The sequence below is a fragment of the Acartia tonsa genome, chromosome 10 (genome assembly GCF_053477335.1).
Source record: "Acartia tonsa isolate MP-2025a chromosome 10, ASM5347733v1, whole genome shotgun sequence".
In the NCBI taxonomy this organism is placed as follows: domain Eukaryota; kingdom Metazoa; phylum Arthropoda; class Copepoda; order Calanoida; family Acartiidae; genus Acartia; species Acartia tonsa.
In genome coordinates, this window is record NC_137269.1 from 49920410 (window position 1) to 49943750 (window position 23341).

Below are 23341 nucleotides of genomic sequence, written 5' to 3' on the forward strand. Positions count from 1 at the left end.
TAATTATGAAAAGCTGTAATAATACAGTTCCAACTTCTGTATCTATTAGTTTAATTAAATGTGAAGAAGTTTATATGAAGGAAGAAATTAAAGAAGAAGAAATATTTGAAGAGGACCCTCTCTCTTCTATCCAGATGAGAGCTGACAATATTGATCCTCTCTCTATTGAAATGTAGATGATTGAGAGTGTTGTAAATAATTTCATCAGAGAATTATGAATATTATTTTACTTTCCAATATAAATATCCAAATATACAACAAAAATTATCTAATCAAATAATATCCATAACAACTCTACTTTATCATATTACTAAAAGCACTGCCCCTTGCCTATAAGGGATTTTTTTCTGAGTTTAGTATCCTCCTAAATTAGTGGTCAGTTTATCCGGCCGTTTATAAGATAGTATTGACAATACATACATACATCCTATCAGTTTATAATATAAAATTTTTATTTATTTATTGCAAATGATAATTATTTTGTTTATATTTTGACAACATGTTTTTATAATATACAATAAAAATTGTAAAATTAACTAAACATTTGTTATTCTTTTCAAAGCTTTTCTATAACTAGGTTCTGTACGTCCGTACGCACGTCACAGTTAGCTCTTTTCAATATTTAGGCATTTTAAAATTGTCTTGTAGAGTTTTACTTTAGATAATGATCACTGTAACTTTAGGTAAGCTTTATAAAACGCAGCAACTCTAAAAGCGTTAAAAGAAAGTGCTTACGTCCATTTTTAACCTTTTCTGACAACAACTTTTTATTCAACAAAGTAAAATATTTTAAGCGAAACAATTATATAAGTCTTAAAATTGTAAGTGTGTTCTTAAACAGAATCCTTTATAAATGCAGATTTGCATCAAGTATATATGCAATGCTACAAGTCTCTTGGGAGCTTATATTTAAATAATAATTTTTAGTGGGTTACGAGTTTTTATTGAAACTAATAAAATCCATCACTGTTTTAAAAGAGAGCTAAATCGTTCCATCAGTTCTTGAGATCTTTCAGTACAAAACTACGTTATAAGTTGCTAGATAATATAAAGATCATAATGACGCCCCTTTATTTTTTTTTTTGGGAAGGGGGGTAGGTGGTTTTGTTTCCTGGGGCTATTTCTCGTCGGTTGGTGATGGTACCCTTCTCCAAATTAGTTTTAAACTTGAGAAGCTGCTTTGTAAAGGAGATCCATATCGGTCCAGTGGTAAAGCAAGATCCTTTGAAACTAACAGACAAACTAACACAAGGTTACTATATAATATACAGATCATAATGACGCCCCTCAATAACGAAAGTAAAGAAACAGTTTTTAAAAAAATAAATATTAATAATAACATGTCGTGGAGGTGTCGGGTTCAAGACTGAACAGCAAAATACTAAAAACATTAAAAATGTATAGTTCGTGAATGTGATGGCTTGAAAACAGTTATTACCATGCACAGTTAGGACCTCCAGACAAAGGTGGTACAATCAAAGGGTTGGTTGTCAAGGAAAAAACAGAAATATATCTATAATACAAAGTAGCTTGATGTCTGTCCGTCTGTCTGTCCCTTAAGATCTCGGTAACCACTGAACCGATTGGATTCTACTCTTCAGGGTATATACCTATTGGTCCTTTGGTGGTTTTTAACTATTTTCTTGGGGGGTGGGACACCCCCAACCCCCCCAAAAACAAAAAAAATCCCCCCCATTTTTTTTTTTTTTTTTTTTGTAGAAGATTTCCTTTGTGGAATATTTTTTTTTACAAATTTCACCTTACACTTTTTTTACCATCTCTTGAGGCAAAGCCCCTAGAGGCTAGGGGCGAAGCCGCTAGTAACATATAAAGTAAATGCTAGTAAACAATAAAATATCTATTAAATAACTATTTTAAGATGGTATCAACTGCTTAATACAGAATAATGTTTAAGTAAAAACTTAATTAATAGGATAATTGTATCACAATTTGTAGTCAAAAAAGTTAAAAATTATTATTTGTATTTTAAAGGGACATTCTAGTAATGATCATATAGTTGCCAAGTTTTATAAATTGTAAAACACTCATAATAGGAATCATCATGCAAAGTTGAAATCGATAGCACAATTTTGAAATGTCTAAATTAAAGCCAACCATTTTGGACTGACGGACGGACTGATTATAATGTAATCTATTGAAGCCGAAGGGGTAATTAAGTTTATCATTTTTTGGAATAAGTATTTAAATCTATCTTTTGTTTTATCCTTTAGATTAAGTAACAATATCTAGGTTCTGTGAAAAGTATTGATTATTTAAAAGATCTTACTAACACACAACTGTGTATTGAGTTATAAGCTCATGGATATAATTCTCCTTGCTATGATAAAAAAAAGTTCCTTTAAATGTTGACGAACTTGTTATTGCTCGGCTAATAATTGACTTAATTGTTCTTGTTTTTATAAAATTTTGTCAACTTATGTTGCTTTGCTACTTATGGACATTAAAGTTTATCGTGTAATTGATAATACACTACTTTTAAGTTTCCACCGTTAATTTTAATTAGTCAGCACCAATGAAGCACAAGATCTCAAAAACAGCATTTTGAGTAAAAACTTGTGAACCAAAAAGATATGCAAATCTAAAACAAATCAATGGAAAAACGATTTTTTTGCACTTTTCTCGTGTATTAAAGATTGATTCGGATAAATTAACAATTTTTTAAGGGATTTATGCATTAATTATTACAAAATGAAGTATAAGATAGAAATTAATGATTTTTTAAAATAAGAAATATTAGAAGAAAAAAATTCGACCCCTATCACTATAGAGGACAGTCTGACCTCCAGTCTTATGAATGAAGCTAAATACATGTTAAAGATAAAAATTACTCCCAAAAGTATACAAAAATGATTTTCAATGTGTTAAAAAAAATAAATTTTAAAATCTTGATTTTGATGATGATGGCTTTTAAGATGCTCCTACGGGTAGTGATGGTGAGCCAAATGTTATCAAAGTGCATGACCATGATGACAACTTATATATTGAACTATGGTCCAATTTTTGTATTCATAGCAATCTCCAATGGAGCCTGCCGACAAGAAATATAAACATCTTCTAAAAATGACAGTATTTACCTTATGAATTGGAGTAATTAAAATTACAATTTTTTTCTTTTTTAAAACTGCTTGGCTGGAGGCTGCCATGAATACAAAAAATGGTTCATAGGTTGATAGACAAGTTGTTGTAATGGGCATGTACTTAGATAACATTTGGCTTACCATCATCACCAATAGGACCATTTGAAAGGTCATCATCCTCAAAATCAAGATTTTAAAATGTTATTTTTTAACGCATTAAAAAGCATTTTTGTATACTTTTCAGGTTAATTTTTATTTTTAACATGTATTAGGCTACATCCATTAGACTGGAGGCCAGCAGCTGACCTCTAAAGTGATAGGGGTCAAATTTCTTTTTTTATTAATATTTCTTATTTTAAAAAATCATTACTTTCTACCTTATACTATATCTTATAATAATTAATGCATAAATTCCTTAAAAAATTGTTAATTTACCATAATCAATATTTAAAACAGGAGAAAAGTGCAAAAAAATCGTTTTTTCATTGATTTGTTTTGGATTTGCATATCTTTTTGGTTCACCAGTTTTTACTCAAAATGCTGTTTTTGAGATCTTGTGCTTCATTGGTGCTGACTAATAAAAAAATAAAGGTGGAAACTTGTAACCAAAAGCTGCATCTACATTTTATATTTACAGTAAAATCATCCTAAATGAAAATCAAAGCTGCTATTCTGCAAATTCAGATTTCCCTATTTTTTTGGTTCACAGTTTATTTTCTTGTTTTTTTAAATACCATCTATGGCTAGACTACTTTTTTACATAAATGTGTTTTTAAAATCTAACACCTTCTTGTTGCTTCACTTAGTGACAGATTTGTCCTTGTTTCTGTAAAATTTTGTTTATTTATTTATTTTGTGTTTTATGACCTATGGATATTATTGTACTTGTTTTATTATTAAATTTGCCTTGATATTAAATCTATTAAAATTAATGACTAAATTTTGTTTGAACCTTATCAATTCTGCCTAATTTCCTGTCCTCAATATTCAATTGAATTACTCAATATTAAATTTTAAGAAAAGATAGTTATTTTGGGGTGAGGTTGAGTTCAGGGAGGGAGAGAACATTGGGTTGCTTATTACACTAGTCCCCAAAGTTTTATAACAACTCTTTTTTACTCTTTGGCTTACCAACTTTGGGGACTTTGAATTTGACTTGTTGGTTTTAGAGTCCAAATGGTTCAACCACTAATTGTAATCTACAGAAGGGGTAATTTTTGTTTTATAATTGGGGATGTACATCAATTTATCGGCCATTTTCTAATCCCTTTAGATCCCTAGGATGAGTTATACCCAACTGAATATTTATATCCAAAATTAGAGAGTTAATTTTTTTATGGGGGGGGGGGGGGGCCGGGGGGTGTAAATTTTGATAGTGGAGTCAATTAATTCTTTTTTTGGTGGGGGAGTTGATAATAATTATTTTGATTATTAGCTTCTCCTTGGACGGCCTTGACTATTGTTGTAAAGGAAGTGAATATTGTTATCAAAGTTAAAGCTGAAGTACTTATAATATTTCAATAACTAATTAGTTGATATCAAACTATACACTACTACAAAGCAGAAACAAAAGATAAGTAGAATACAATATAGTAGTAATTATGTATATAGCCAATATCCAGGGAGGGAGAGGACAATGAGCTGTTTATTACACCAGAACCAAAAGTTTTGAATTAACGTTTTCTTACTTGTTGGCTTAACAATTTTGTGGACTTTTATTGAATTTTAATTAATTGGTTGAGTATCCAAATGTTTCAACCATTCATTTAAATCTACAGAAGGGGTAATTTTGTGTATCATCATTGGGGATGTATATTAATTTATGGCCATTGTCTTATCCCTTTAAATCTCTGAGTCATATCTATCTTATATATACCCACCAATCATAATATTTAATGTGAAGAAGGGTGGGATTGATAGGTGTATTTAGTGGTAAAGGAAGGGAAAGATATGGGTTCAGGGATATATCATTGGAGAAAAATAATTTTTAGAATATAAGGAAGGGATAGGGAGTGAATGGATATATTTTTGGGGAAAGGTGAGAAGATGTATTATGATAAAAAAAGAAAAAAAAGGAGGGGAAAATAACATTTAGGATGGGGAAAATAAAATAGAACAAGTTGATGAATTGGCTTGGTAAATAACAATATACTTGGCATTTTTAGATTTTTTTATTTTCCAAAGATGAGAGGGGTGTTCTTATTATTTGGAGCATTTCTGTTCTGCAGCTCGGCATCTGCTGTCAAAGTTGGGCCATGTTTTGTAAAGATGGAGAATAGGCAATTTTGAACTTTATTTTATTGAAATATTTTAAAAAAGTGTGATTTTCTTGTTTAATTTGTTTGTATAGATTCTTTTATATCATGCATATTTAAAACAAAGAAATTATTAAAATTGAAGTGTTCATGTACCTATAAGGAATCTTTAATTTAAAATTACCTACTCTTCAAGGAGATTTCCCTTTATGGAGGGAACAGTAGGGCCTCTGTATACCACTGAGACAGCAGAGGAGTGTGAGAACATTTGCATAGGAATGCTCAAGTGTATGGCATACACTTATGAGGTTGTACCATAATATTAATCCTTACATAAAAGTAACAGGATCCATGTCTGTTTGTCTGTGTGTACCAAAAGATCTCACTAACTTCTGAACTGATATGATTCTACTTTAGATTATTTTATAACTTTTTTAGGAGGATAACATCACAAGAAATCCTCCCCCCCCCCCCCTTAAAAAGAATATTTTACTTTTCCCCTTATAAAACTAAAATTGTTATGCAGGCTAACTTCCCTCCCACCATACCTCAATTGAACCTAGAGGCCTCTTGGGGCATAGGTTCTAGTATACTATTGATGTAACATTTTTTAACATTATATGATAATAAATGATAGGAAGAAGCTATGTAATTCCAGAATTGTTACCTCTTAGTGCCATGTATTATTTTTCTAATTTTAGTTTAGTTCAAAGAAGTGTTTCATCTACCACTTTTACCCTGACATTGGAAATAATGAAAAAGAAATTGATTGTAAGGTATTTTAGGCTGTGTTGTATCAAATATTACTTTTGCTATTACTTGATAATGCTTTTAAAAATTGAAATTTAAAAGTAAAAGTATCCTTTTAATTATTTCTGCAATAGTGTGAACTATATTTTTAAAAATATTTATAATTTTTTTTCTTATTAGGAACCTTGTGTCACTTATTACATTGGCCTCCCCACCTTCTGTTACAACATATCAACAGATTATATTTTCTAGTAAGTACCAAAGAACCACTTTTTTATCATTCTAATTTACATTCAAAAGGCTTTACTACATTAAAACAAAGTATTCTGTTTTTCATTCTCTCAATCTGAAAAAAGTAGTAAAAAGAAATTCTTAGAACTAAGATTAGAATTTGATTATTACTCCTCTATTTAACCTCAAAAAAATTTTTGTTTTCTTTTCCTCTTATTTAAAAATTTATATTTTTGTTATAGTCGTGCCTACCTCACCAGACTTGACGACTGTAATACCTACTCAACTTTGTGTAAAAGTATTCATGTTCTAGAGGTAAATAATTCAATTAACAACATTCACTAATAAAAAATATAATTAGAATAGAATGAAAATATAAGCACATTATTGACAAATTATAATCTTAAATAATGTGGTGACAAAATGTTCATTCACTAGGCTGAAGCAAACTCCTCCAAAGATGTTATGGAAAAGATGAAGACTGTATATGAGGATAATAGCAGATTATTTTTTTTCTCATCTGAACAAAGTTAATCTATAACTTTAACATGTCTGTAACTCAATCAACCAATAAATATCACTAAAAAATGACTATTAATGCTCTAGTTTATTATAGGTGACTTTTTTTACTCACCAAAGGTTTGCTTGTAATGCTCTGGAGACAAATGAAAAGCTATATATTAAAAATATTATGCAAATTTATGTTATTTTATAATTAGAAACTTGATTTTTAAAAATTCATCTGCTGATCAATTCAATTGAACATATACTCTATAACTCCCTTGGTTTAATTGTCTATCTTTAACTATTTTTGAGTTTTTTATTCAGTAAAGCATTTTTTATATATTAGCCTAGCTTCTTAAAATGTTGCCATACTTGTTTTAGTTTCTGTGAAATTAAAAACAATTTCAGAATCAAATCAAAATTATCTTTCAAAACAGTTATTTTATTTAAAAGTCTATAGACAAATAAAAAAAGAAATTAGTATATCTATACCAAGACATGATTTAAATATCTATTTGTCATTTTCTTACAGGCCATGTTGTTTGTTACTACTTATATCTTTTCAACAATGTTTAGTATTTTTGTAACCAAGTCTCAATGAAATATCTACTTTAGTCCAAACTGAATGTGCAAGAGAAAAAGATCACTGAGATGGAAAATTCACAGAATGCTTTAAAGGTGTGTTTCTTTTATTCTATACCAGACAGATGGACAGATGGATAGACTTGTTCTACTTTGTATTATAGATCTATTTGTGTTTTCTCTTATATTTAAATGCTGTAATGATTTTTTACATACAGGGCACATCCACCCCCTCCAAAAAAATAGTTTCTGTAAGCAATAATTAAATGTACAGCATCCTGTCAATAAAATAATATTTCCAATATTAATCTAATATCTACCAACAGCTAGTAACAATTAGCTAGAGATATAAAAAAATATAAATCCAAAAAATTTCCATTTGGCAAACAGTTTATTCTCTAAAGATTAATGTGGCAAAACAATCAAGAACTTTTAGATTAGACAGTAAATTATTTTTAAAATTCTAGACTGAATTAGGTGGAACAATACAGTTACAACAAGATATCATAAATACTTTAAAGGTAAATTTGATTAGATGAAATTACAATGCATTAAAAGATAATATACACCATTATAATATTTTCAGAACAAATATAATCTTTATGAACAACTGGTAACAAATAGAGTTTTAAAAGTTTTAAAAGGTTTACAGTAAATTCTGCAAAACATTTGAAGAAGTTTTTTATCTTCATTGTTAAATCTTAACAATGAATTATTTCTGACTAATATTTTTATTTCAGACTGAATTAGAAGAATTACAACAGCTACAACAAGAAATTATAAATACTTTAAAGGTGAACTTTTATTGATTGAATTATCATAAAGTAATAGATAATAAATTCAATCTTTACTATCAGCTGGTAACAAATAGAGTTTTAAAAGTTTCCCTTTGGCAAACTATTATTTCCCTTTAGGTTAATGTAGTAAAACAAACAAGAACTTCTTTTGTATTGTTAAATTTAACTTTATATTACTAATTAAAAATTCTAGACTGAATTAAGTGAAACAATACAGACACAACAAGATGGTATGAATACTTTGAAGGTGAATTAAAATTACCATAATATAATGAATAATACATACAATATAAAATAATATTTCAAAACTAAATTAAATCTTCACCAGCTTCTGAGGCAAAGAGCAAATTCCATTTAGGTCAATTTTCAAAAAACATTTTTTTATTGTTAAATAGGACAGTATTTTTTAAAATTCTAGAGTGAATTAAGTGGAATAATGCAGTCACAACAAGATATCATAAATACTTTGAAGGTAAATTTGATTTGATATGATTACCATACAGTAATAGGTAATATACACCATTATAATATCTTTACTAACAGCTGGTAACAAAAAAAGATTTTGAAACATTTTCTTTGGCAAACTACTCTTTCTATATGTGTATAGTAAATTTTGCATTACACATGAGGAACTTCTTATCTTCATCATTAAATGTTAACAATGAATTATTTCTGACTAATGTTTTTATTTCAGACTGATTTAGATGGAAAACAACAGTCACAACAAGATATCATAGATACATTGAAGGTGGATATGTATTGTTTAAATTAAAATAACCAACATAATACATTTCAAAACTAATTTTTATATTAATAGTTGTTTATTTTTAAACTTAATTTATATCTGTACCAAAAGATGATACTACTGATAGATTTTAAAGTTTTCCTATTAGCAAATGGCTCTTTTAGGCCATATTAGTTAATGTGGTCAAAAAGAATTATTAACAGTTGTAAACATATAGAGATTTGAAAGTTTTTGTTGACAAACTACTAATTGCCTGTAAGTTATGGAACTATACTATATTTAATTTTTTACCAACAGCTAGTAACGAATACTGATAAATCTATTTATTGTCTACCAACATTTGATTTAAATATCTTTTATCATCTTTTACTGTCCATGTTGTTTGTTGCTACTTATATTTTTTCAACAATGTTTAGTATTTTTTTGTATCTAAATCACAATGAAATATTTACTTTAGTTCAAACTGGATGTACAAGAGGAAAAGTTCATTGAAATCGAAAATTCACAGAATGCTTTAAAGGTGTGTTTCTTTTATTTTATACCAGACAGATGGACAGATGGTTCAACTTGTTCTAATTTGTATTATAGATTTACTAGTGTTTTCTCTTATATTTAAATGCTGTAACTATTTTCTACATACAGGGGACAACCCATCCCCCCTTCCAAAAAATATTTTTCTTTAAGCAATAATTGAATGTATAGCATCCTGTCAATAATATAATATTTTTTAAATGAATTTAATGTTTACCAACAGCTAGTATTAATTAGAGATATAAAAAAATACAAATATAAAAAATTTCCATTTGGTGAACAGTTTAATCCCTAAAGGTTAATGTGGCATAACAATCAAGAACTTCTTTTTCAATGCATTAGTAAATTATTACCTTGCAGAATCTAAAATGTATTTTTAATAACAATGTAATTTTAGCTATGATAGTACTATCTCTGATATTGTAATGGCAAAAAGTTACTAGTTAAACTAAAGTTAATTTAATCTTAATCAAGAGGACATTATCCTCCCTCATCCCTCCTGCCAAAGAATAGTTAGTAAATAATCTTTACCAACAGTTGTTAATAAATATAAATCTAAAAGTTTCCCTTTAGCAAACTACTTCCATATCTTTACAATAATTTGGTAAAACATGTCAGGAACTTCTTATTGTCATTGTTAGATGTTAAGAATGGATTATTTCTGTCTAATGTTTTAATTTCAGGCTGAATTAGTTGGAAAACAACAGTCACAACAAGATATCATAATTACATTGAAGGTGGATATATATTGTTAAAGTTAAGATATCTAACATAAAATATTTCAAAAATATTTTTATGGTAATAATTGTTTGTTTGTAAACTTAATTCCTATCTGTACCAAAAGATGTTACTACTCATAAATTTTAAAGTTTTCCTTTTAGCAAATAGCTATTTTTGGCTATATAAGTTAATGTGATTTAAATAAATTTATACATAATCTTAACCAAACAGCTAGTAACAAAAAGAGTTGAATCAATTTATTTTCTACCAAAACTCGATTTAATTATCTTTTTATCATTTTATAATGTATTTTGTTGCTACTTATATTTTTTCAATTATACACCAATTCAAAAAGAAATGTATATATCTATTGTTTTCCAAGACTTCCTTACAACATTTTTTACTAGTCATGTGGTCTGTTGCTATTAATGTTATATGTATGCCTGCAACAATCATTAGTAATTCTTTGTACTCAAATCACAATGAACTATTTACTTTAGACCACACTGGATGTGCAAAAGAAAAAGAACATTGAGATGGAAAATTTACAGAATGCTTTAAAGGTGTGTTGTTTTTATTCTATACCAGACAGATGGACATTAGGGCGGGGTCATAACGGAATTAGACAAAGAGGGGATGTGCAACATATAAACCTTACTTAGATAAAATTTCTGACCAAAAAAGAATTTTAAAATACGACCACTTAAAAATGTATTTCATTAATAAAAGATATGCAAAGACGACATCCAAGACCTCCCCTATTATCATATCAGTTGCTATAAGTGCTATAGGGCTAAATATTTTTGTGCATTTCCCCAGTTATATAATCAAAGTCATATTTTGCTTCCTTACCCTTGCTATTTGCTATTTGTCAATGAGAGTAAAAATTTTATTGAATCAGACCTATGGCTTCATGGTGCTCCCAGGAAAGGCCTTGAGGAATAGAATCAGGAACTTATGTTTGTTTCAAAATATCTCGTTCCTAGCATAAGAAATGACTAAAAAACCACCATTTTTAAAGGTTTATTGAGAATTGTCCAATTTGCAGAGGTTTTTTGAGAATTTCTCAGGCTAGGAATGAGATTTTTTGAAACGGTCAAAAGTTCCTGATTCTTCTAATCAATGTCTTTCCTGGGAGCACCATGAAGCCATAGTTCTGATTCGATAAATTTTTGACACCCATCTACAAATAGCTATACAATTAAATGTTGTCAGTGGTTTTAAGACTTAAGATAAATTTTAAATCATCCAGAGGTGTATTATACTCATAAAAATTATTTGCAAATCCCCGATTTGGTCTCAGAATAAAATAAATATACTAGTGTTTTCTCTTATATTTCAATGCTGTATTCATTACTAAATTATTACTTTACAGAATCTGAAATATATTGTTGACAATAGTGTAATTTTTAGCTATGTTATTGCTATCTCTAATATTGTAATGATAAATCTTGCCATGTATAGCATATAAATTAAAGTTACTATATTCTGCATAAAGGGTATTCTTTAAGCAAATATTAAATGTAGAGCATCCTGTCAATGTTATAATATTTCCAAATTAAATTTGATTTTTACCAACAGCTAGTAACAAGTCAAAATAATTTCCATTTGGCAAACAGTTTATTTCCTAAAGAATTATGTGGCAAAACTTTTAAGGTGAATTTATATTGTTCAAATGACCATAATATAATGAAAGATACAAACTATTATAATATAATATTACAAAACTAAATTAAATCTTCACCAGCATCTGTTGAATATTACAAATTTTAAAACTCAGGCAAAAAGCTAATTACATATATTTTTTATAGTAATAACTATATGTTTGTAATCTGGATCTAATTCTGTATCAAAAGATCTGAGTAAAACATTACTAATTAATATTGTTGTTTTAGAATGAAATCAATGAAATGAAAAGAACATCACAGTTACAACAAGATGTTACCATTCCTCTCCAGGTGAATTAATATTAAAAATATTGATAAACAGATAAGAATCATTTTATTCAAGTGATCTTTTCATAATAAAATCTATCTTTATCATAAATATTAATTCATTTTACCATAGTGGTGTCTAGACAAAAACAATGAAAGAATTATAGCAATCATGCAACATTATTTCCTATTTTTCCATAACTAACAATTAACATAGAACTAATAAATATTTTGCATTTTAGTCCACTTCAATCAAGCCATACAGCAATGGATGTCAATCAAATGGATTTGATTATGACATGGGAACAGGTCAAATACATTTAGATCCAAGATTACTAATTTTTGTAACAAGGTTGTCCAAGTAACAGGATGTCCGTCTGTCTGTACCAAAGAATCTCAGTAACTGGTGAACTGATTTGGTTATCCTTTACAGGAAAGCTTCTCATATGTCCTGGGAATTTTTATAATTTGGGTGAGGCTTACACAACCCTCCCAAGAGAAATCACAAAAAAATTTTTAAAAAACTTAACTGACCCCATCTAGCAGCCTAAAAAATATTAGAAAAAGAGCTGATTAAATTTTTTTCTTAAATTTATGTTCTGAAAGTCGCCTCTATGGGCAAATCCTCTAGCACACAATATATAATCAAATAACGTAAATTCATTGTCTATTATTTTTTGGCTTAATATCTTTATTAAGTTTTCCAAAATTATAATATTTTGATCAACAATATATTTTACACTGAATGGGTGTATAATTTGGTATATCATTACTTGGAATGTTCATCAATTTATTGTCCATATTCTAATATTATTAGATTAGTCCTACAAAATCCTGTTATTACAATAAAAAAAGATGACTACATCTATAAAAGCAAAGCCAGATAAATCCTAATTACAATTTTCACAGTTGTAGAGTAACAAAACATTTGTACATTAAGTTTCAAAGAAAATTCTTAAATACAATATTCTTAATATGGACATGTTTTTAAGAATTTATTATTAAGATGCCTATGTTTTAACAATGTACCTAATTGTCCTAGAAATTAATATTCAAAATTAAATGAAGAACACAATAAAAATAATTATCTTAAAACAAAAAAAGATTAAGTTTTAAATTTATGTAAGCAGTTTTTAACCTTATTTCTATTAAAGTGTTCACGAAGCTGGGAAAAAGTTGATATATGTCACTGATTAATGTTTTTTAAGAGTACTATTTTGAGAATTAAGTCTTAATTACTTCCCATTTTAAAATAAATCAAACTTTAAAAAAACGAATTTATTCCCTTGAAAACATTGATGTATTTTGTGTTTTATTATACATATCTTAAAACCTATCAAAATCGACAAATAACAATCTTTTTGTTAAGGTTTACTTGCAAATTTAGAGTAGAATAAATTCTTTTGTTAACATACATATCAAACTAACCAAAAAGGTTTATAATTTCTTTTTACGGGGAGATTAAACGATTTTTACGGATAATCAAAAAGATATTACCAAATATGGATATAAGGTCAGCTGATTTATAGTTGTCAATTGTAACATAGCATCCTCATCCTATCTCAATAATTACTACTTGCTAAAAAAGCTTCAAACTTCCATAAAAAATTTAAATTTTAAAAATTAAAATTTTTAATGTATAATGTATAAATCGTTTTGGAGGGTGGTGGTATTCTCCTCCAAAATAGTTATAAACATTTCAAGAACTTATGATGAGCTACCCTGTAAAGGAGAACCATACTGGTTCAGCTGTTAGCAAGATCCTTTAGAACAGACAAACATACAGACATCCTGTTACATTATTTTAACAATTTATATTTAGGATGTGTGTATTACTTAAATATAATTTATTAACTTAAACAGAAAGAGGGCTACTTATAGTAGATATTCAAAATAAGCTTTAAAACACAAAATAATTTATAAGTTTTAGGTCATGGAAAGGAAACAAGTTTGCAGGTTTTGTTGTATTTGTATCCTTTCCATGAACCAAAGTTTTTATTATAAGTGTTTTCTAAGATAGGCATTTGTTGAGTATAACCTCTCTCTCTCTCTCTCTCTCTCTCTCTCTCTCTCTCTCTCTCTCTCTCTCTCTCTCTCTCTCTCTCTCTCCCTCTCTCTCTGTTTTTCTTTCTCACACATTCAGGTTTTTACCTGGGGGGTTAGTTGTTAAATAAATATTATTTAATGTATAAAAAGAAACCAAATATGAATTTATATTTTTCTATAAAAGGGCAGAAAAATAGCTTAAAACCAACAAACGACTTTTTCAATAAAAATAAAATAGCCTAAAACCTTTCCCAAAAACTATAAGAAGCTTCACTGTAAAAGTGAACCATATCGTTTCAGCGGTCCCTTCTCTACAGATAAAAAAGCTTACAACTTTATAAATTAGGATATTGTTAAATCTTTTCATTTAAAACTACCCTTCTGTACAACCCTTCTGTACGTAATTGTATGCAGGGAGGAAATGGATATTTGGCTTTTTATTACATTAGTTCCCAAAGTTAATGACATTTTGTTAGTTGGCTAATTAACTTCGGGGACTTTCATAGAATTTTAATTGGTTGGTTTATTACTTTGAGTGTCCAAATGTTTAAACCACCAAATATTGTTTACAAAATGGGTAATTTTGTGTATATTTTCATTGAAAATATCCATTAATTTATCGGCCATTGTCTTATGCCTCTAATTCCCTGGTTATTTATGTAGCAAGTGGGTTCGTGGGTGGGGCGTTAAGTGTGTGTGTGTGTTATACTACGATAGTGTGTGTGTGCGTGTGTGTGGCAAGATAGGTAAGGTATGTGTGTGTGTGTGTGCGTGTGTGTGTGTGTATGTGTGTGTGTGTGCGTGTGTGTGTGTGTGTGCGTGTGTGTGTGTGTGTATGTGTGTGTGTGTGTGACAAATTACAATAACTTTTCATTGGAACAAAAAAAATAATGTTTGTTTTTATGGAAAAACTTTAATAAAATGATTGAATTTTTTGCTGAAGTATATAGCAAATATAATACATTTTTACTTTTTAAACAATTTAATTCTTAAATATCATTCTTTCTATAGATTTAAACACTTTTTCTATAGTCTTTATACCAGCTCAAGCATACCAAAATTCGGTTAGTGATTTTATGAAATAAACCAAACTTTTTCATTACATTTTAAAGAAAGTTCGAAGACAAATATTATTAGAGATGTATTATAAAAATATTTCCTAAGTATTGTTTTTTTTGTTTTTATCTGTGAGCGAAGAAATAGCTTATTATTTCATAATTTAATTCTTGCACAGATTTTAACATTATTTTCATGTGGAAATACTCTTTGCATTTTAAACTGATTTTTTTCTAACTTAGTTGAACTTTTAAGGCATTATACTTTGAAAATTACTTTAAAAATACGAAAAGGTAAACGAAAATGCATTTTGAAAAATTAAATTCGCGATCACTTTAAGGAATTTGCTACAAATTAATTGAAGAACGTCTTACTTGGGATGCTGCCAGAGAAAAATGTCATGGGTGGAATGCTGAACTAATAAGCATCCACTCACAGCAAGAAAATGATCTTGTACACAGTAAGATAATTTTAAGGATTAGAAATTCATAAAATAATGGAATACACATAGACTTTGAGTATTTGAAAAAAAATCGTTTTTTAATTTTTGTAGTGCTTATTTCTAAAATGCCAAACCCAACAAGGATAACAACTTCCCTAAGCTGAATGGTCAAATAACAATGAAAAAAAGCTCACTACCTTATTATAAACAGAGGAATACAAATACATAGTACACAATTACATATACAACCAAAAGTATATAACAAACATTTATCCAGCATATTATGTTTTATTAAAAGAAAGTTATTAAAATTTGATATGGTAAACATTTTACATATTTTCAATCAAAATTTGGGGGTCATATGTCATGGTAAAAACTCATTAGAAATGAACAGCATAATGTTTAAACGTAGTAAATGAAAAGAATAGAAAAGATTTTAATTATGATTAATATTTACACTAATCAAGGGGATGATTATGTCATTATCTTTATGTTTAAGTAATTGCATGATCGAAATAAGAAGATTATAAGCAATTCCATCTGAAATAGCTGGAATACTTTAATTCTGCTTTATAGTGATCCATTCTGTATGTCTGTGGCTTTTATTCTCATTATTAAAAGTACCTAAAAGCTATTGGTAGATTTTTATATTATATTTCTTAAAATCTATTTAGGCATCGCTAAATCATTAAGTTTTGAAATCTGGATTGGCTTAAATGATCAAGCCCAGGAGGGGTCTTTTGTATGGGCCGATGAATCCTCAGGTAAAGTTTACACATTTTATATCTTTAAAACATAATACAGTACATAAAATTTTATATAAAGGTAAAACTTAACCCATCAGATAAACAGACCTACAAACCTTAACAAATGTAGAGCAACAATGCAATTAATATTCACCATTAGTTAGAAGTTTGAATAAAAATTCCTTACAAATCTATCCCAAAATTATTTAAATACAGGATGCCTTATAATGGACAAACTTACAATTTACAACTTGATTATAGAGATGCTCTGCTTATAACATTAAAGCTAATTATAAATAAAATATATATTCTAAAAGTAACAATCATATAGAAAGGGGGATAGGAGGGAAGTTGGTGGTTTAAGGTATACCAACAAAGTAGATAAAAATCTTTCCACGACCTATAAGACTCTACAATGTAAATTATGGCCATATTGGTCCAGCAGGTTGCAAGACAAAAGATAGGCTGACAAAAGCACATAGTGCCTCTACTTTAGTAAAAATCTTTAGGATTAAGTAGAAGTTATGAGTTATTTTATATTCACATATTTAACATATTTTGTAAAGGAACTTTGTTACTATTGGTCATAATTATCCTTGCACATATTATAGTTGGATACAAAAATTGGGATAGTGATGAACCAAATGGAGGTAGAAGTGAAAACTGTGTTATTGTAAGTTTATTTCTTATTCTTATTAGGAAATCAAACTAAAGATCAAAAATTAATTCTCATCATTTCTTGTTTAAGTTTATGTAGAGTTGTAGAGTCATATATATTAGAAAATATTTCGGATCATGGAAAGAAAATAAAGTAATGGGTTTTGTCCTATTTTCACAGTAGCTTTTGATAGGTTATTTTAGGTTAGGTAAATGTTAATGATTCACCTATAGGGTTAGGAAATTAGCCCTGCAGGGAGAAATAGGAGAAATTCTAGTGTGAAAATAGCAAACAAACCCTTCACTTTGTATTCTTTCCATCCTTCAAATAAAGTAGTAAGCGTTTTTTGTCTGTCCCCAAGGATCTCGCTAACCGCTGAACCAATATTCTTCTCTTTTGCAGTGAAGCTTCTCATAGGTCCTAGGAAGGTTTTAAACTATTTTTGGGGAGTGTGTCTTCACCCCACCCTCCTCCAAAAAAATATTTTTTTTACTCTTTTGAAACTCAAATTTAAAATGGGATGAGGTCGACTTAAGTTCCCCTAGAGGCTTCCAGGCGCATAGCCGCTAGTGATTCTATATTTCTATAAAACCTATAAAAATGGGATTTTTAACCTTAATGAAATTAAATGGAAATCTCAGTGGTACACTTTAATATCAAATAAATTTACCGGCCTAACTAAATATCTATAATACAAAGTAGCTTGATGTCTGTCCGTGTGTCTGTCTGTCTGTCCCTTAACTTAACCACTGAACCGATCGGATTCTACTCCTCAGGGAATATACCTACTGGTCCTGTGGTGGTTTTAGGCTATTTTCTTGGGGAGTGGGACACCCCCAACCCCCCAAAAAATAAAAAAAAATTGAAATTTTTGTGCAAAAAGGGCACAACCTGGGTTTAATTTTACCACAGAGTAATTAACCCTTACAGATCGGGCCCCAATTCCCACCTTAATAGATCGGGGGAGGGGGGGGGGGGAAGGCTCAAAGAGCCCCCCCCCCCTCTATCTCGGCTCCTGGTACAGATAAAAACGTAAATTTTTTTTCTGGTGGTTCATGTGTATTTTTAGAGAAAATTACTTTTTTTAGTCATAGCAGTCAGACCGCTCCTTAGCCGCTTTTTAGCGACCAGCCGCTAAATTTTAAAACAGCTGTAGAGCGGCCAATTTGCAGCTAGGATGACCATATTTTAGGACGAACTTTTATTTTTCATAACATAAAAAATACTTTTTCTGATCATCGCCGAAAAACGGCAAATAACGGAAACCGCCATTTTCGGCGGTTACGGCGGTAAAACGGCGGTTGGCGGCGCAAATTAATAGTTTTATCTGTTGATTATTGCTCAAGGATTTACCAAAAAAATTATAGGTCTCTAGCTGTAATAGAAGCCATGATATTCATGATATATGTCTGTAGTAAAAGCCGGACAAAAATCGGTCATAAAGTCGGTCAGGGAGCGGTCAAACGGTCATAACACCACTTTTCTCAGATGGTCATTGATATCTAAGTTTTCACCAAAAAAAATTTAGGTTTCTACCTTATACACAAAAGTCATAATGTAGAAATTAAGATTTATTTAGAATTTTTTCTAATTTTTTTTGCTACCCAACCGACTTTGACCGGACACCACGACTGACACAGACCAGATATCCTAATAAAATCAACTCTTGCCGACGTATATTTACTAAACTTAAAAAGTCATGAAGTTACAGCTCTCCATCTTACCTACAAAAAAAATGAGATTGAAAAAACTAGAAGGGGGGGCTCTTTTTTGAGCCCCCCCTCCCCGATCTGTAAGGTTTAAACAAAGAATATTTTTTTAAATATTTCTATTAAGGAGGGTTTACTTCCCATAACTATATAGTGTGAAGCCCCTAGAGGCTAGGGGCGAAGCCGCTAGTATAATATAATGTAAGTGATTTATATAACAAATGTATTTATTTAAAATGGTGAATTTGATTGATATTGTTGTTAAAGTTATAACTAAAATATAGCATAACTATTGTAAACTAAAATTTACCATATGATAATCATATTTTAATATTAATATTAAAAAACTAATCTTATGTTGCTAAAGTAACAGTATGGGAGTTGAACAAAGTTTTTATAATACAAACATTAGATTTAGAATATGTGTTATGTGTATTTGTAGGTATGGTATATTGACGGCACATGGTGGGATTATGGATGCAATTACAAAAAACCATCTGTATGTAAATTGTAATTACAGATATTATGTTGCTTCTTATGAATAAAAGCTTGAATAATAAATCATTATTGATATTAATTGGTTAAGTTTTAATACTTTTTTTGTGTTATGTCTGGTTTAGAAACAAAATATTCCCTGTTATCTCCTAATTATTGGTATGTGCCTAACAAAATAGCAGTAAAAAGTAAACAAAATAGCAGTAAAAAGTAATCAAATAATAAAAAATTTAAATGACTTGACAAGATACTCTATAAATAAGTTGTGTCTGAAATCATTGTAAAGAAATAATATCAACATATTTTTCAGTATCTAATGTGTTACAGTTTCTATATCTTAATCTGTCTCTGTTCATATTAATAAAGGGGAGAGTTTAATCAATATTTTACTGATCAAAAAATAAAAATAATAAGAAATAGAAAAATATGAAAATTAAATAAAAATACTATTAATGTAATTTGACATTTATTAACATACAGAAGCCTTATCATCAGCTGCGTTCCTGTAGAAACCAACAAATTGGGCTCAGCCACAGTCATTTCGATAAGCTGCTTTTTACAGCTGAAGATTTTGAAATATTCATTCAAACAGCTTAGGCAAAACTGAAATAGCATACACAACAAACAGCATGGATTGGATGAAATTTGGTAGCTTTGAAAAAGAAACAGATATCCCCCTTCAATACAATGGTTTTCAGCAACAGCCATCAAATTTTAAAATTTAAATGTGTAATATCTCTATAATTATGTATCAAAATATAAATATGCCTATATAAACATCTTACTTTAAGTATACATCCAGTGAAGGAAGGAACATTTGAATGTAAACTATACTGGTATTCAAAGTTTAAAAAACTTTGGGTACATTACTAAATCTTAATTGGTTGGTTCAAATTAGCAGAGACAAACTTTTTACATGATAGTTAAATCTGTAATGTGGTAATTAATTTTATCAAAATTACAACATTATTGTCTTATCCCTTCAGATCCTATCTGCTGTAAACAAAAAAATGTTGTTTTGATCTCTAAAAAAATTCTTTTGTTTCAATATTGAAAGTGCTGTGACTCTATATTCATCAGGGATCTTAATGGATAAGGCAAATGGTCTAATTTTTAATTTTCTGCAAAAGTCCCTGAATAAAATTCTATCTTTGAAAATGTTAAAAAATGTTAGTAGAATTTTCTACTTACTCCCTGAAATTCATATTTTTGCAGGAATTCAAATGGATAAGACAATGGCCAATAAATTGGTGTAAATCCCCAATGATGGTAAACAAAATAACTCCTTTGTAGATTACAATTAGTGGTTGAAATGTTTTGACTCTTGAAGGACCAATCATAATTGAATAAAAGTTGTTCAGCCAACAATTAAGAAAACAATATTATAAAATTTTAGGGACCAGTGTAATATACAGCCTAATGTCCCCTCCCTCCCTGGGTTTGTCGGCAAAATTATCTATTTCGAAATTGAATTAATCAATATTAATTATCCATTCCCGTCAAATCTAACAGACGAAATACAACCTTTCCCCCGTATTTCCTTATTTTCAATAAATTTAAATAATTTAAGGAGGGGGTTCGTAGTGCTTACTAGGGGTCTTTATGGTCAATCATTTAGTTATTTTAAAAACAGATCTATAGTATAGATGTATATACAGATAACTACCTGTATTCTATTTTCAAAGACCCAATTGAGAGTCAGAACAAGGTCATTGGGATGGGTGGATACTGTTATTTAACCCCTTCCCCTCTAGTGTTTCACTCTAATATTATGATTATAAGAGCTCCCTAGGGAAAGACAAATTTTATATTATTGATGGGGGGGGGGGGGGGGGTGAAGGATGTCCAATGGATTGTTAAGTTATTCTACCGACAAATTTATTTGCTCTCAATGTTTGTTTTAGTGAGATAACATTGTAACACTAAATACTGAATTTTATTCATAATTTCTAAAAATTGATTAGCGAAGCTACTTTATATGAGTGATCAGTTTTGTCCTACTTTCCTTACTTATGTGTGGGTAACGATAATTTATATATAAGTTCCTCTCTCTCTCTCTCTCTCTCTCTCTCTCTCTCTCTCTCTCTCTCTCTCTCTCTCTCTCTTTCTTTCTTTCTCTCTCACTCTCTCTCTATCTCTCTCTCTCTCTCTCTCTCTCTTTCTTTCTCTCTCACTCTCTCTCTATCTCTCTCTCTCTCTCTCTCTCTCTCTCCCTTTCTCTCTCTCTAGTATATTGTCAATGAAATACACCTTTTAAAGGCAAAGCTTTTCTATAAATAGGGTTGGTCCGAACTTCCAAACTGCTTATTTTGTTAATTTTAGATATGTAAATTTTGTCCTATTAATTTCAAACTTTGCATGTTATGTTCATGTAGTAGTTTGGTAAGAAAGCGTAGCAACTCTGTTATCATTGCCAGAATTACCGTATCTGTACGTCATATTTAAACATGTTGTTTTTAACTTTTTTAACAAAAATTTTTGTAACTTAGCACTAGGGAAGATAATGGGGTCTAAAACTTTCTAATGACTTAACTTTGAAATGGTACTCTAACCTAAAAATAGATATAATTCTTCCCTTGACCTATGTGAAGCTTTACTGCTAAGCTAAAATATGAATGTATTTTTTTACATATAAGAAATGCTTTTGCTAATAACAGGTGCAACAAATTGGACATCTAAAGAGTTGGTTGTCTATTAATGGTTGATTACTTTATAAGATGGCCCTACCATAGGTCATTTGGAGACAAACGCCTGTAAACAAATCCTTTTAAACCTCACATACTGTAAGGATCTGAAGCACCAATTGTTCCTCAATGTTATGGAAAATATGTCTAAAGTAGGTTTTTGGCTATTTTAATAAGATAGGCATGCATATATAGGCTAGGGCATAGAGTAATAGATTTAAAAGTTAGCTGTAAATAGTTTTTAGTAAAAAGCTTTTTTATTTGGTAAGATTATTGTGTCTGATTTACCATCTACTTATTAATATATTTACCCCACATTAGTAATAGTTATTCATTGCATTGTATTATAGACAGGTTTCTGCAGATAGTAATATGAAAAATTTTAAAATTAAGTTTTGTTGGCCCCGCTAGGCCGAAGGACCAGGCTACTTAAATTGGTATTGATTTGTGATTTTTTTATTCCAATACTCGCAGAAAATTGTCTATGATACATTACAATACATTATTTAATTATTTATTCTAATCCAGCGGATGTTAATCGGTTTAGAAGCCATACTGAAAAAATATTTGTTGTCTATAATACAAAGTAGAACGATGTCTGTCTGTTGGTTTGTCTGTGTGTCTGTTTGTTTGTTTGTTTGTAGCAAAGGATCTCGCTAACCGCTGAACCGATCGGGTTCTCCTTTACAGGGTAGCTTCTTATAGGTCCCGGGAAGGTTTATAACTATTTTCTTGGGGGGTGGGACACCCCCAACCCCCCAAAAAAATTAAAAATACCCCCCTAAAAAAAATTTTTATTTTAAATTTATTTTTTAAAATCTAAATTACGAAAAATTGGTTTGATCATACCTCTTGGGGCAAAGCGCCTAGAGGCTAGGGGCGAAGCCGCTTGTCTTTAATAAAACAGAAATCAATTTTGTGGGGGGCAAATCCGCATGTTTCTATGCATTTTACTATTATATTTTGTAACAATCATGCTTTTCCTTCATGAGAAAGATAAAATATTTCATGGGACATAATATCAAAACAAGGATAACAACATCCATAGGTAGCAACGCAAATGTGATAACTATTATCATTTGAAAAAATCATCATACAGTTAGTTCTGATTCCTGGAACAAATGGGCATAAATTTTTGTTTAGGATTCTAAATACTATATTGAATACACTTTTAACTTGTCTGTCTTATTTGATAAGCTTCGCTTTTTTAGATCAGCTCCAAATGGATTTCCTATTCGAGCCCTAGTTTCCTAAAGTGTACAGCAGATAACCCAATTATTGCAGACCCTATTTTCAGCTACTCCGGAAATTTGTGAGAACAAAGCGATTTATAAATTATACATTCAAAGTTTTAATGT

At 29.5% G+C, this 23341-nt stretch overlaps 2 protein-coding genes and 2 long non-coding RNA genes across 4 annotated transcripts; all 4 read left to right on the forward strand.

Annotated features, from left to right (window-relative positions):
- Positions 1-5553: 5553 nt before the first annotated feature.
- On the forward strand, positions 5554-6883 carry LOC145330317 (uncharacterized). Its single transcript, XM_080174956.1, has 5 exons — positions 5554-5661; positions 6055-6129; positions 6284-6354; positions 6577-6649; positions 6773-6883. Exons 1-5 carry the CDS (start codon positions 5563-5565, stop codon positions 6866-6868), a joined length of 414 nt encoding a protein of 137 aa, XP_080031082.1. The 5' UTR covers positions 5554-5562; the 3' UTR covers positions 6869-6883.
- Positions 6884-7363: 480 nt separating this feature from the next.
- On the forward strand, positions 7364-8473 carry LOC145330862 (uncharacterized). The gene is made up of 4 exons (XR_013883566.1): positions 7364-7516; positions 7888-7941; positions 8161-8214; positions 8411-8473. It is a non-coding gene; the product is annotated as an uncharacterized LOC145330862 (long non-coding RNA).
- A 160-nt stretch (positions 8474-8633) lies between these two features.
- LOC145330318 (uncharacterized) lies at positions 8634-9483 on the forward strand. Its single transcript, XR_013883368.1, has 3 exons — positions 8634-8689; positions 8912-8965; positions 9420-9483. It is a non-coding gene; the product is annotated as an uncharacterized LOC145330318 (long non-coding RNA).
- A 95-nt stretch (positions 9484-9578) lies between these two features.
- Positions 9579-19365, forward strand: LOC145330863 (alpha-N-acetylgalactosamine-specific lectin-like). The gene is made up of 10 exons (XM_080175524.1): positions 9579-9583; positions 9891-9915; positions 10177-10230; positions 10714-10776; positions 12109-12171; positions 12390-12456; positions 15590-15709; positions 16366-16455; positions 17049-17110; positions 19247-19365. Exons 1-10 carry the CDS (start codon positions 9579-9581, stop codon positions 19316-19318), a joined length of 621 nt encoding a protein of 206 aa, XP_080031650.1. The 3' UTR covers positions 19319-19365.
- Positions 19366-23341: the final 3976 nt, after the last annotated feature.

Coding starts and splice junctions, on each gene's coding strand:
- LOC145330317 (XM_080174956.1), top strand. CDS start 5,563: ATGGAGGGAACAGTAGGGCCTCTGTATACCACTGAGACAGCAGAGGAG. Junction 5,662..6,054: donor GTATGGCATACACTTATGAG/GTTGTACCATAA, acceptor TTCTAATTTTAG/TTTAGTTCAAAGAAGTGTTT. Junction 6,650..6,772: donor AAAGTATTCATGTTCTAGAG/GTAAATAATTCA, acceptor TTCATTCACTAG/GCTGAAGCAAACTCCTCCAA.
- LOC145330863 (XM_080175524.1), top strand. Junction 10,777..12,108: donor ATTTACAGAATGCTTTAAAG/GTGTGTTGTTTT, acceptor TTGTTGTTTTAG/AATGAAATCAATGAAATGAA. Junction 17,111..19,246: donor GAAGTGAAAACTGTGTTATT/GTAAGTTTATTT, acceptor GTGTATTTGTAG/GTATGGTATATTGACGGCAC.